Genomic DNA, 14709 nt, shown 5'->3' with positions numbered 1-14709 from the left:
TGAATGGTTCGCACGCTGACTCTTGTTGATGTCCCAGCATTTAAATCTGCAGCAATTTGCGGGATAGTTACACTTCTGTCACCTTGAACGATTCTCTTCAGTCGTCGTTGGCACCGTTCTTGCAGGATCTCTTTCCGCCCGCAGCGATGTCGGAGATTTGATGTTTTACCGGATTTCTGATATTTTCAGTAACATCATCGCTAGCTTGGAGAGGCTGTGTCCAATCGATCGTGCGTCGACTATAACACTACGTTCAAACTCACTTAAATCCTGATAGCCTGTCAGTGTAGCTGCAGTTACTGATCTAACAACTGCGTCAGACATGTGTTGTTTTATATAGGTGTTGTCGACCCTTGCGCCGTATTTTGCCTTTCTACATATCTCTGTATGTGTGAATGGAGTAGGGGTTTGAAAAGAAATTAAGATAGTTTTTGTTTCTCAATTTATTGCTCTTAATTTAAAATTAATTTGACCAACGCTCTAGACTTGCTATGTGGGTTCTAGCTGATCCACTGGGCGACCAGCTGCGCTATCCTCTCTCGGGCTGCCGTCAGCTGTGGGATGTCCTGAAGTGACGGGGAGTATAGGTCCGAGCAGTGCGACTCGTCTGTAAACAGGAAACAACACATCAGTTCGAGGACTGTAGTAGTAACACACAACATTTATCATATGTTGTAATTCGCAGTGGAACATTGGACCTCCAAGAGAATCACCAATGCACCTTGTTGTTTGTTACGACTTCTCGTTTTCCCATATCTTGTTCAGAGATGACACTTCCCGGTCTGTAAATCTCCCACATATAACCAAAGATCTGTCCCATTTCTCGTGGGGAGGCCTAATGGAAGGAGGTTCTTTGCTGAGAATACTTCCTCATCTCTGTGAGTGTCGAATGTATTAAATGTTAAACTCGGTTTGTTATCTATGTATCGAGAGCTACATGGTTTTTCAAGCCATATTATACTTGAAACGTTGGTTGTTAACCAGTTGTGAGAAATAAGCTTATCCAAACCTGTTGATATTGTTATTGTTTTCGTTGTGAATGTTGTTTGGCTGCAGCTCAGTCTATCGAGTACAAGTTTCTTCCTTCCTACAAAACTCCTTCAACCTACATCCCTCTGAATCTGTTTATTGTAATCAAGCCTTGGTCTGTCACTGCAATTTTTACTCGTCAGACTTCGCTCCATTGTCCAAATGACTTCCTTGATGACTCAGAGTCTGCCATGTCAGACGGTCTCTTGTTTTAGTCAAGTTGTGCCTCGCGTTCTTTTTCCCCATTCGATACACTACCGCCTCGTTAGTTATTGTATATACCCATTTGATCTTCAGAATTCTTTTGTAGCACTGCATTTCAAAAGCTTCTTCCTTTCTCGTCTGAATTATTTATCGTCCATGTCTCACTCCCGTACGAGGGTACAATCCTAATACTATCAGAAAAGGCTTGTTAACAATCAAATTTGTATTAGATGGTAACAAATTTTCTTTGTCGCCACCGAATTAGCTCATCATCCTTCTTGGTTCTGTAAGGGGTGAAATATAAGCCGCTACCAAGTTAAACGATTAGCTTCATGTGAGGAAAGATTATCTTCATGGCTCGGTCTGTGCCTGAGTAAACTAATTTTGTGCCATCTTAACAGTCTTTCTTTTGGATAAAATTCGTACATAGTTGTTAAATGTCTACGAGCATCACGCACCTTCCTTTTTAAAAGTTGATAAAAAGGTAGAGGAAATCAAACATAGCCAGACCTCTCTTCGAAATTATCCAAGTGAAGTATGCCCCAAAAGCTACAACCCTATATGATACGTAAAGGATGTGCACAGTATGGAATTGCACAATTGGCAGTCAAGGTATATGAAAAGAATTGGCGATACTGTGAGGTTATCTTGTTTTTATTTTCATCCCCCTCGTCGCCGCTTGCTTCCTGTTACTATCCTCCTGTTTCAGTATGGCGGGGTCTCTTGGCCGATGCATCTTATCTGCCTACACCATCAGTTTCGACCAGTCACGCCGTTGCCTTTGTCCTGCCAACATTGAAGTGGACCTTGTTCAGTGGCTCGTTGTAAGCGACCTCCTCTGCAGCGTATTTTTTAACTGGAATTAATTTTAATTGAATTACGAAAAAAGTTAGGTCAAACATGCGTTATTAAAAATATTAAATAACAGGATGAACTTAGCAGGAGAGTCTGAGCTGCCAGATTTGCAGTTCATAACCTGGAGCCTCCCGTCCGTGGCCTATGGTATCAATAAATGTCTTGTTCTCCTCCCAAATACCCAGTTCACGACGTCTGTGTGTAACTACACGATGGGAGCATGCGTCTTTGCTATCTTGGTGGACATCAGAGGAAAGTGCTATTTTTTCGTGGAAATTTAACTCTAGTAAGACTTTGTATAAGATGGACATCGCCTTCGTTGATTACTGACCAAACGCAACTGAGGAAACGAATTGTCTGCAATGCCAGGGATGTATTAAAACGAATCCGACTAACTTCGTATAACGTTTCTATGGAAGAGACTGGAAAAGAAACGTCAATCAAATCAGTGCATCGTAGTCGGTGACCGTGCACGAAAAGAAGGTAAATTAGGCTAGTGCTTTCTCGGATGTAAGAGGGATACGTGTAACTGATTGATGAAGTGTACGACAAGCGCGAATCTCAAAATTCAGAACTGTCTCATCATGATTATACACTGCGAACAAATGTGCTCTAGGAATGAGAAACACAGGTATTTATACCGTCTGACTTTGACGCATTTCCCTTCCCAATCAATCTGAATGTCAAATGAATGGATAATGGAAGCTACAAAAGATTATTTTGCATACCACCCAGGATCAAACCTCAGGGATGGTATGTAGTCACTGTAAAATACGTTGGGCGAGGTGTATTAATGTAACAGGGGAAGCGTAAGAAATCTTTTACTTAAGAACAATGGTTGTTAGTGGCAAACAGAAAACTCCTCTTGTCGTTGTAAGTAAACCACTATGCTCCATAGTAATTGTCACATGTACACGTGCGACAGGGATACACACTTGATATTATTTCAAAGGAATAAAAGAGTCTGTACTCTGGTTTTCTAAAATAAAAATATTTCTTTGACGTTTGGTTCCGCATCCATAATAATTGTTTAGAAAATCACAGTCCGCTTTTGACTGTAAAATTAACATTGCAATGCCCTATAGGTCGGTCAATTTCGATTACCGTGGCATTTTCCAGCGAGCATCTTTTAAAGTGTTAATCTTCTGTTCACTGGCACCTCAGTTATATATAGTCTTGCTTATAATATAAGCAGCATCAATCACCCCTATGCCCGATGTACGGAAACGACGATTTCCGGATGAATCCTGATGCGGAGGAGTAGGTATGAAAGTACAAATACTACACTTATCATCGAACCGTAAGTATATAGTTTGAAGGTGCTATGTCATCAATAACAGTTTACGACTGAACACTACAAGTTGTTTTGTCTTTTCACATTTACGCAAATTGCGTATGCGTGCAGTCAGGAGTGTTTATACATACACGCATCAAAAAAGTTTTGCATCACCTCCGTTCCGAGAGTCCCGGAAACTGCACAGAAAACTGAAATAGAAATCAACAGAAACATCATTTCCGCCTTTCTTATTGCTCACGAAAACCACACATTGCATGTGGTGCATGTTGTGCCACCATACAGCGAGCCCTTCAGAGGTTGTGGTCCAGGTTGCTGTACACACCTGTACCTCTAAAACCCAGTAGCACGTTCTCATGCAATGGTGCATGCCTGTATTCGTCTTGGCACACTATTCACAAGTTCATCAAGGTACTGTTGGTCCAGATTGTCCCACTCCTCAACGGCGATTCGACGTAGAGTAGATCCCTCAGAGTGTTTGGTGGGTCACATCGTCCGTAAACAGCCCTTTTTAGTCTATACCAAGCATGTTCGATAGGGATCATGTCTGGAGAACATGTTGACCACTCTAGTTGAACAATGTCGTTATTCTGAAGGAAGTCTTTCACAAGATGTGCACGGTGGGGGCGCGAATTGTCATCCATGAAGACGAATGCCTCGCCAATATGCTGCCGATATGGTTCACTATCGGGTGGACGATAGCATTCACGTGTCGTACAGCTTTGACGACGCCTTCCATGACCACCAGCGACGTTCATCACTCCCACATACTGCCACCGAAAAACAGCAGGGAACCTCCTCCTTACTGCACTCGCTGGACAGCGTGTCTAAGGCGTTCAGTCCGACCAAGTTGCCTCCTAACACGTCTCCGACGATTGTCTGGTTGAAGGCATATGCGACACTCATCGGTGTAGAGAACGTGACGTCAATCCGGAGCGGTCCATTCGACATGTTGTTGGGCCTATCTATACCGCGCTGTATGGTGTCGTGGCTGCAAAGGTGGACCTCGCCATGGACGTTGGGAGTGAAGTTGCGCATCATGCAGCCTACTGCTCACAGTTTGAGCTGTAACATGATGTCCTGTGGCTGTACGAAAAGCATTAATCAACTTTCTGCAGGCTTTCGTGGCCGTTGTCTCTGAATTTAAAATCTTCCTGGTTATTAGGCCGCGCTATATTTCTACTAAAATAATCGACGTTTCGACCACTCTGCTGGGATCTTCCTCAGGATCTTATAGTGTCCACTACTGCTAGAACACTAGTAGTATGAAGTGGCCTAATAACCCAGAAGATTTTAACTTCATTAATCAACATGGTGGCTTTGCTTTCAGAGTTCCTCCGAGTCATAATCCGAAGGTAGCAGTCATCCAGTGCAGTAGTAAGCCTTGGGCGACCTGAGCGAGGCATGTCATCGACAGTTCCTGTCTCTTTGTATCTCCTCTACGTCCGAACAACATCGTTTTGGTTCACTCCGAGACGCCTGGACACTTCCCTTGTTGAGAGGCCTTCCTGGCTCAACGTAACAATGCGGACGCGATCGACCCCCGGTATTGACCGTCTAGGCATGGCTGAACTACAGACAACACTAGCCGTTACCTCCTTTCTGGAGGAATGACTGGAACTGATCGGCTGTCGGGCCCCCTCCTTCTATTAGGCGCTGTTCTTGTGTGGCTTTTTACATCTTTGGGTGGGTTTAGTGAAATCTATGAACAGTCAAAGGGACTGTGTCTGTGATACAATATCCACAGTCAACATCTATCTTCAGGAGTTCCGAGAACCGGGGTGACGTAAAACATTTTTTTGATGTGCGTATATAGTGTATAAACACTGGACAGGTACAACGTACAGAACAAACTACAGAAAAACTTAGCACCAAAATTACTTAGACGATATGTGATGTTTCAAGCAGTAATTGATACAAGAAACTAATAATCAGGAACGGATTTTTCAGATGTAACCAAAGCTTCAAAGATCAATGTGATATACACACGTGTGTGTAAATTATTTAGTTTCTTGCATCGAATTTCTTACTGTACCACAAAAAACTACTTACTTTCTATTGAAATGTGTCTATGGTTGATTTTTCTTTTATGTAATTTCCTTGAGCCGGCCAGGGTGGCCGAGCGGTTCTAGGAGCTTCAGTCTGGAACCGCGCGACCGCTACGGTCGCACGTTCGAATCCTGCCTCGGGCATGGATGTGTGTGATGTCCTTAGGTTAGTTAGGTTTAAGTAGTTCTAGGGGACTGATGACCTCAGAAGTTAAGTCCCATAGTGCTCAGAGCCAATTGAACCATTTAATTTCCCTGAAATCGTTGGGTTTTTGAAACTAGAGTAGGAAATGGAAAGGGCTGGTAGCTACAATCCAGACTGGTTTGCGCATTGTACAGCGAAAACGCGGAGATGTCGAACAATGATGTAAATATCTACCTACTGTGATTCATTTTTTCTGCGACGTTACATCTAAAATAGTAGGAAGGGTTCTGGGAAGAAGAGGCACGAGGCCTACTTTCTGACCATCTAAGAGGATAGAGGAACTGTGTGCGGTTATGGACAATCTGGCTGTCAGGGTCCTGGATTTTGTAAAATTTCTTCTGTGTGCAGAATCTTTACTGAACGCCACACGCACATAAACTCGAGAACATGAGAAATGATCAGTTGTTGAGCCCAGTCTCACAAATAAACACAGAATAATGTCTGATGGAATTAAAATCCTGTCCCACGCTACTACATACTAGCATTCTGTTGTTACAGAACCACTAGAAGTTAGAAAATGCGAGAACAGTTTCATCTGGAATAGCGGCTGTAATCTTAGTGATGCTTGAAAGCGAGCTGTCTATGCTGAGCAGTAGCAGAGGAGTGCTCTGGTTTGCTTCCTTTCCTGCGAGAGTGGTGGCGTAGCGCGTAAGTACATGGGCAGTATATCGGGTAGCATGACGTAATGATGACGTACGCCGAACGCCCACAATCTATAGGCTATGAATAGTCACCACACCAACAACCACGACAGTCATTTGTTTCTGATGAGGATGACGGAGCATTTCGAATAAAGCTCGAGTTCTGACCTAAATTTGACACTGTATGTAAACTGAGAATGGTTTATGCAAGGATTTTGCCGCGAGAAACTTCAATCACAGACAACAGAGATATTTTAGAGAATTCGATAGGCGTTTTATCTGTGATTTATGAAGTATGCGTTGGGACTGTCGATAAACCTTGATCACAGACAACAGGGACGTAGATGTAGACATTTCAGAGAATTCAGCAAAAGTTTTTCTCTGGCTTGTAAGGTATGCTCTGCGACTGTTGACCTACTTTGAAAAGTTACTATGAGTTTCAACTGTAGAAAAATAAGTACACTCCGAATGTTAGTCCCTTGCTTCAGAGAGCTCAGTTTAGCATTCCGTCCCGTATGCCTAATTTTCATCAAAAAAATCTGAGATACCCGGTACATGTTTTATGGTGAATGTATAACACGATCATACGCGAAGCATTAAAGCCTTAAAAGATCCACACTTGGATGTGGGATATCGGTCGAAATTGCCTAATAGATTATGCAGCCAGAAAAGGATTTCATCTAAACATTCTAATACGCATTCCGAGTACCAATGTAAATTAATCACAGAACTCGGACTAAAGTTAAGCTATAGAAATGTATACAGTTAATTATATGAATACAGTGCTGCTGAGAGATACTAACACTCAATGACGATGGCTGGAGACGACTCGTTGATGTCCTCGAGGACTCCCAGTCTGTGCCACGGGTCGAGGCCGCCGTTGACAAAGGCGACGTTGGTGACGTCGGGGTTGCGACCCCCGTACAGCAAGTTGGCGTTCGTCACGCCTTCCTCCACTCGCTCCGCCGTGTACCTGAAACAGCAACATCATGGAAACGCTGTGACACAGTTACTCCAAGGGTACCTACACTGCACCTATTCCCTATCGAGACATGATAGTTGACTCCAACTTTAGTTTCTAGGCAGAAAGTCTATTGTAATGTTATGGAAAAGGAAAATATTTGCGGCAGCTTGAAAATTGCTTACATAGTGATTAAATATGTGTACAATTTGTTTAAAACCCTATAAAACAGACTTTTGGGAAATCTGAGCACAAATATAAAGTAGAGCTATGAAGTAATACCATAACGGGATTTTCAATATTGGGAAATTATTCGTTTAAAATGGAAAAGTTTGCATTAAGTTCAGTACATGCGTATTTATGAAGTCACTGAAAATACAGAACAAGTAACAAAGTTGAAAAATGAGTGCGTTCGATCAAACAGTCAAAGTAGGGAGCAACAGTTCAATGCTGAATGCACTATGCGAGTTACTGTAGAAGTCACGTAAGAACCCAGCCTTATAAAACATATTACAAAAAAATATGACAAACAGTTTAAGAATAATAATTTTCGATACTTCACGGAACTTCTTCCCGAAGAAAATGGATTAACCCTTTGACATGACTTGCAATTTTGAAGCTATTGAAGCTTACCTGGTAGTGAAATGTAAAAACGTAGACGAATAAAAATCAACTTTGTATCAGTCTTTTGAAAGTAAGACCCACTTTCAGCTATAAAAATGATTAAAAACTACATAAACAAATCTTTGGACAATTTACAACAAGAATATTTTCAAATGAATTGTTTGAATAAAGTAAAACTACTCCGCGGATTAGTTGAAGTTAGATGATATTTACACTTTGATGACACAATTAAGACTTTCACGAGTGGTTGTATTAGTTGCTAACGGGTCTTCTTGGTTGTAAGATTGAAGTCTACTAAACTTGTTGTCTGGTATCGTCCAAAGATTACGTTGCCATACCAAAGTCGGTACCGCACATCGTTACCACAGATGTTAGCGATGTTTCGCTGCAATTCGCAGTGATGAAGGGAGGTACTCCTGAGAACCACGCTTCTCTCAGCACAGTACTGCCCTCCTACAGAGGTCAGTATAGAGCCAAGCATGGAAACACTCTGCCCAATGTGTCACCGCAACTGAAGCAGTCAACATTATCGAATAAGACTACAGCGTCATTGAAGTCTCAGATGGAAACATACTTTCGTAAATGTTGAACATTATACATCAAGAGAACAGTTAGTAATAGCAAATGACAGTTGTAGATTATCAAGCACTTCCGTGGCAAAGGAATGAATCGAGTTAGGTATTTTTTTTATTCATTCATATAGTAAAGCGAACTAGTATTTCATATGTTGTAGTTCCAATGAGCCATCTCTCATAGCAATCAAAGAACCCACAGTTATGGCCAGACGATTTTGGTTTCGTCTGGTCATATCATTTTCATTCCTAGTTCCGTCCAGAGCTGTGTTGGACATCTTCAGATGAACCAGGAACACATCTCAAGATATACAATGCAACTGTGGACGAAATGTTAGAAACAACAAAGTTTCACAGACCATGACTGCACAACATGGAACATTCACAACTTTTACGGGTATATGTGGTCCAGAAGGATTGTACATATTGATATCTTTATGAAAGAGAGGACAAACACATCCAGATGCTTCTGAGAAAACATTTACACAAAATTAGACAGTAGCCACAATTTTTCACTTGCGATGTACTAACCCCGATTCTTAATCATTTCTATACTGATTATACACTGAAGAATGTAACTTATCAAGTAGCTTGTCTCATTTTTAAATACGGTTGACATCACTTTTCCAGAAGACTGTACCATGAATTTCATTTAAAGCTCAGTTGTGGCAGAGTTTTCACCTGCTTTCGCTGATGAACCTTTCGTGAGGATTGAATCTTAGACCAAAGCGAAGGCTTTGCTTGGAGTAGGAGGGACGAGGGAAGCAAGGTTGTAGTTTGTCTCCTCGGCATAGAGGTCCGTAAATTGGGACTATAAACTCGGGTTGGACAAAGATTACCCATAGTTAAATAAATAAATTTTTCCATTATTTGATAATTACCAATGAACGTTAAGCTTCTGTTTCACCATCAAATTTCGGATCATGAACGCGCAGCAGACCCAACATAGCAAAATGGGAATGACAGAATATTCTCAGTCCTTGCAGTATAATAAACCGGTTGATGTGAGGGTGTTCCATATTTTATTTCCTAGTTGGTGTTTTCAACTTACCAGAAAGAAATTCAGACTTGGCAGAAAGAGTCACTGTCCTGGGTATCATGTTTACTTGAGTATTTTCTAATGTCTTCTCTCCGTTTTCTTTATTTCAGTTACCCCCAAATTCTTGAAACAAGCGCTTTATTTCCCCCCTCCCTTCCACCACCACCACCACCCACCACCACCACCACCACCACCACAACCTACTCCCTATACGTACTCTCACGCCCAGACAACACAGTCATAACACTGAACTTCAGCAGCACATGAAAGGCTGTTCGAAGAACATAGAACGACTGCTCAGCAGTGTCTCAGAGTTGCAAGTACGATGTTTCATCTTCCTACTTGCTAGTCATCAGGTGAGCCGGTGAAGACGGACACAAGTTCTGTCTCATTTAGTTCTCATTTCATTGCTCCATCATGAGAGCAGGCTGTCAGTTGCCTGTACCCCTCTACAAGATTTTGAAAATCTTCGGTATTATCTGTAACATTCAAAACCAGGTTAAAATAATAGAGCAATGTTCACAATTTTATTGTCGTGGGAAGCAGATAAATGTGTTGCTAATCTTGGTTTGTGTACGTACGTGGACGAGTTTGGTGGCAAGGGTAACAGATGCCTGGTGTTGATTTAGTAGGAGAGCTGGAAAGGGAGTTATAAGTTAATTTAAATATGGAGAGGGAAACCGGAGAGCAGTTAACAGAGAGGGAGAGAAAACGGAGGACTATTTATTAGCGCAGTGTTCGAGTAAAACCACGGTCACAGCATTAAGGGTCTCCAGTCTACGTAGTGACACGTACGGTGGCGTCTATGGTGAAACTGCAAAACTGAACTCACCGTAGAGTTGCTTGTTCTCATGCCACTCGACATAATCTGTTATTTTTGGGTTGATTGAGTGACGGGTTTTCATTTGTTATCCAACCTGTAGCCGGTATCACGTTTCACAAGATTTTCCACAGTTTGTATTTCCGCGGACTCTTAAATAATGGAGTCTCAAAATCATGAGGCCGTTGAAAAATTGTTTCCGCATATTCCATTAAATGCCCTGTGGAGATACACTTATCGATAACAGCAGATTATGTGGTGTACAAAAGATAGGTCCAACATCGATATACAATGTAACGCTTTTCCACGAGTTTTCTTGGTGTACTATCCTTGGTATCCAAGGACAGGCCCTTGGTTTTAACCTGTCCTTTTAATCTGTCAGCCAATTGATGGACGAGCTCCTAACGCAAATTATCTGAAATTGAAACAGTGTGTGCTCCATGCACACATGTTAGAAGCACACCTGCGTTTTCTGAGGGATGATAATAACTTGAAGGCCGAAAATAAACATCAGTGTCAAGCGAATACCGAAAAGCCAACACTCTTTCATTTGGCCGTAAAATCCAGGGAAAGGAAACAACAACCATGCTCTGTCTCCATGATGATCTGCATATTGTTATAAATTAAGTTCAAATGATGTATTTTATCTTCTGCATAAGACCATTCATTGACTGTATCATAGACATACACTATGTGTTGAAAAGTATCCGGAAACCACCAAAAACATACGTTTTTCATAGTAGGTACATTGTGATGCCAACTACTGTCCGGTACTCCATATCAGCGACCTCAGTAGTCATCACATATCGTGAGAGAGCAGAATGGGGCGCTACTCGGAACTCACGGACTTCGAACGTGGTCAGGAGATTGGGTGTCACTTGTGTCATATGTCTGTACACGAGACTTCTACACTCCTAAACATCCCTAGGTCCACTGTTTTCGATGTGATAGTGAAGTGGAAACGTGAAGGGACACGTATAGCACAAAAGCGTACAGGCCGCCCTTGTCTGTTGACTGACAGAAACCATCGACAGTTGAAGAGGGTCGTAATGTGTAATAGGTAGATATCTATCCAGACCATCATACAAGAATTCCAGACTGCATTAGGAAACCACTGAAAGTACTATGACAGCTAAGCGGGAGGCGAGAAAACTTGGATTTCATGGTCAAGCGGCTGCTCATAAGCCACCCATCACGCCTACAAATGCCAAACGACGCCTCGCTCGGTGTAAGGAACGTAAACATTGGACGATTGAACAGTGAAAAACCGTTTTGAGCAGTAATTAATCACGGTACACAATGTGGCGATCCGATGACAGGGTGTGGGTATGAGGAATGACCGGTGTACGTCCTCTGCTAGCGTGTGTTGTGCCAACAGTAAATTCGGAAGTTGGGGTGTTATGGTGTGGTCGTGTTTCTCATGGAGTGGGATTTCATCCCTTGTTGTTTTGCGTGGCACTATCAAAGAACAGGCCTACATTGATGTCGAAGCTTCACGTTGCTGAGGAGCAATTCGGGGATGGCGATTGTATCTTTAAACACGATCGAGCACCTGTTTGTTGCCGAGCGGTTGTAGGCGCTGTAGTCTGGAACGGCGTGACAGCTACGGTCGCAGTTTCGAACCCTACCTTGTGGATGGATGTGTGTGATGTCCTTAGATTAGTTATGTTTAAGTAGTTATAAGTTCTAGGGGACTGATGACCTCAGATGTTAAGTCCCATAGTGATCAGAGCCATTTCGAGCACCTGTTCATAACGCACGGCCTGTGGCTGAGTGCTTACACGACAATAGCATCATTGTAATGGATTGGCCTGCACAGAGTTCTCACCTGAGTCCTAGAGAACACCTTTTGGATGTTTTGGTACGCCGACTTCGTGACAGGCCTCGCCGATCGCCATCGATACCTGTCCTCAGTGCAGCACTCGGTGAACAATGGGCTGCCATTACCCAAGAAACCTACCAGCACCTGATTGTACGTATGCCTGCGAGAGTGGAAACAGTCATCGAGGCTAAGGGTGGGCCAACACCATATTGAATTTCAGCATTACCGATGGAGGGCGCCACGAACTTGTAAGTCATTTGCAGCCAGGTGTCCAGATACCTTTGATCACATAGTGTACTTAGAAAACGATTGTTTTAAGGGCTACTGATTTCAGACCTTTCTGCTGGAACTCGTCGATCTCACCATTCTGCTCAGAAATATCTTGGTTAAACATGATATGATAGATGGAAGAGTATGCATGAACGAAGTTGTGATCTCTTCCTGGATATCAGAGAGTAAAACACTTTACAGAGATTCTGTAATATCCTACATACGTCAACAACCATGTCTGTCGCTAGAGAAATGTGCTGTCTCAAAAAATCAAAAAAGCCTCGACGTTTGCGTACTGTGATGTTACTGACATACTGTCTGCTGAGAAGAGAAACAAGCATCCTGTAGCTCTGGTGAAACGTACTTACTCTGAGCCGTAAAGTAAGGCACACATGTCAGTGAAGTAAGGCAGCGTCAACCTGTTGCCGAACGGCTGGTTAGCGGAGTCCGTGGTCTGGTAGTAGCCGAACTCTGTGCAGGTCTGCCACAGCCACTGGCGCACTGAAACATGGTGGAAGTCACATTCCCTCTCCTACTAGGCCACTGCAAAAGGTAAACCACCATGCACAAACAAAGAACCAGAGTATAATATTTGGGCGAAACACAGAAAGTAGCGCAGAACATAGGGTGAAGTTTTATTTCACTGAACATAACTAATAGAAAATGAGAGATGGAAAATTACAATCTCATGTGGATAACTCCAGAAGATCCTCAGCAATCATAACAACCACACAGTTTAATCACCTCAATGTGACCACTGCAGCCGGCCGTTGGTGACCGAGCGGATCTAGGTAGTTCAGTCTGGAACCGCGCGACCGGTACGGTCGCAGGTTCGAATGCTGCCTCAGGCATGGATGTGTGTGATGTCCTTAGGTTAGTTAGGTTTAAGTAGTTCCAAGTTCAAGGGGCCTGATGACCTCAGACGTTAAGTCCCATAGTGCTCAGAGCCATTTTTTTGACCACTGCGTACGTTTCACGGCAACGCGCAATAACCACTCACAGACAGAGGTGGCAATAGTATAGTGAGCGTCATTTACAACGGCGGCCGAGTTTAGATTCGTTCTGCGCATTTGACATCACAAAACACAGTCAGCCAATGAACAGAGAACAACGTTGCAGAGCTGGACTGCAGTGCAGAGCATGGACGACTGGCTTCAGTTTTAGAAACGTTCAGTCATAAATAAAGTAATTGAACAAAAGCAATGTCTTGATAGCAGACTTTCTTTTATGGAAAGTTTGGAAAAAACATTGCTTCATATTCTATTAATTAATTAAACCAAACAAGCAATAAGCCTCCTAATTCAGGAAGGGTGTTTGTATAATTCTCACGAACCGCTTTTTCGCAATAAAGAACAGCGGTAATTGTTTATTTCCTGTTGTACTTCGACGACACGTGAGTAATTTATAGTCATACCATCAGTGTTTGTCGGTAACTTGCGTGATAGTTTAGAGTCCTCCATTGATTCTGTTGAATGAGGAGCTGCCTTAGCGTAATGGTTAAAGGAAACAAGGGCAATATGCCTGCGTGCTCGTAGTACGAGGGTCGGTCAAAAAGTAATGCCTCCCATTTTTTTTCTACTTAAAAAAATTAAGTTAAGTGAAAAATTTGAATTTGGCGCCATTCCTCAAACCTTCTTCTGCAATCCACTGCAGTAGTAACTTTCTGTGTCAACAGGTGGCAGCACAGCAGAAGTTTGTAAGATGGCCGACATCGATGTTCGTTTGAGACAGCGTTGTGTGATTGAATTCTTGAATGCAGAAGGTGAAACGCCCATACGCATTCATGAAAGACTGAAGAAGGTGTATGGTGTTGTGACAGTGGATGTCAGCACTGTTAGACGATGGGTTCGTCGTTGTAAGGAAGCTGAAGGGCAAACACCGTTGACTGACGAAAAGCGGAGCGGCAGGCCGGTGAGTGCAGTGACTCCAGACAACATTCAGCAAGTTAATGACATCATTCGTGGTGACCGTCGGGTAACTGCAGATGAAGTGTGTCGCATTATTTCTCTTAGTAAAGGCAGTGTGATCACGATTATTAAACAATTGGGGTACTCAAAAGTTTGTGCACGGTGGGTTCCAAGAATGTTAACCGATCAGAATAAAGAGGCAAGGAAAACAATAGCCTCCCAACACTTGCAGCGCTTCCGTTTGGAGGGAGATGAGTTTCTGAAAAAAATTGTGACCGGGGACGAAACATGGGTGCATTTTTTTGAACCCGAATCAAAGAGGCAGTCAATGGAGTGGCGTCACACAAGCTCGCCGAGGAAGAAAAAATTCAAAACTGTGCGATCGGCAGGGAAAGCTATGGCAACAGTTTTCTGGGAT

The 14709-nt window shown here is 42.8% G+C and overlaps 1 protein-coding gene across 1 annotated transcript in view; it reads right to left on the bottom strand.

Moving 5' to 3' along the window:
- Nucleotides 1-428: 428 nt before the first annotated feature.
- The window catches only part of LOC126267022 (putative serine protease K12H4.7), a 78883-nt gene continuing 64602 nt past the window's right edge, over nucleotides 429-14709 (bottom strand). Inside the window, exons 7-9 of the mRNA XM_049971795.1 lie at nucleotides 12753-12885; nucleotides 7080-7249; nucleotides 429-607 (exon numbers count right to left, since the gene is read on the bottom strand). Coding sequence (XP_049827752.1) covers nucleotides 501-607; nucleotides 7080-7249; nucleotides 12753-12885 — 410 coding nt within the window. The 3' untranslated portion in view covers nucleotides 429-500. The remainder of the gene's footprint in view (nucleotides 608-7079; nucleotides 7250-12752; nucleotides 12886-14709) is intronic.

This window comes from Schistocerca gregaria, chromosome 4, assembly GCF_023897955.1.
Source record: "Schistocerca gregaria isolate iqSchGreg1 chromosome 4, iqSchGreg1.2, whole genome shotgun sequence".
Lineage (NCBI taxonomy): Eukaryota > Metazoa > Arthropoda > Insecta > Orthoptera > Acrididae > Schistocerca > Schistocerca gregaria.
This window is presented reverse-complemented; position numbering and strand designations above follow the sequence as displayed.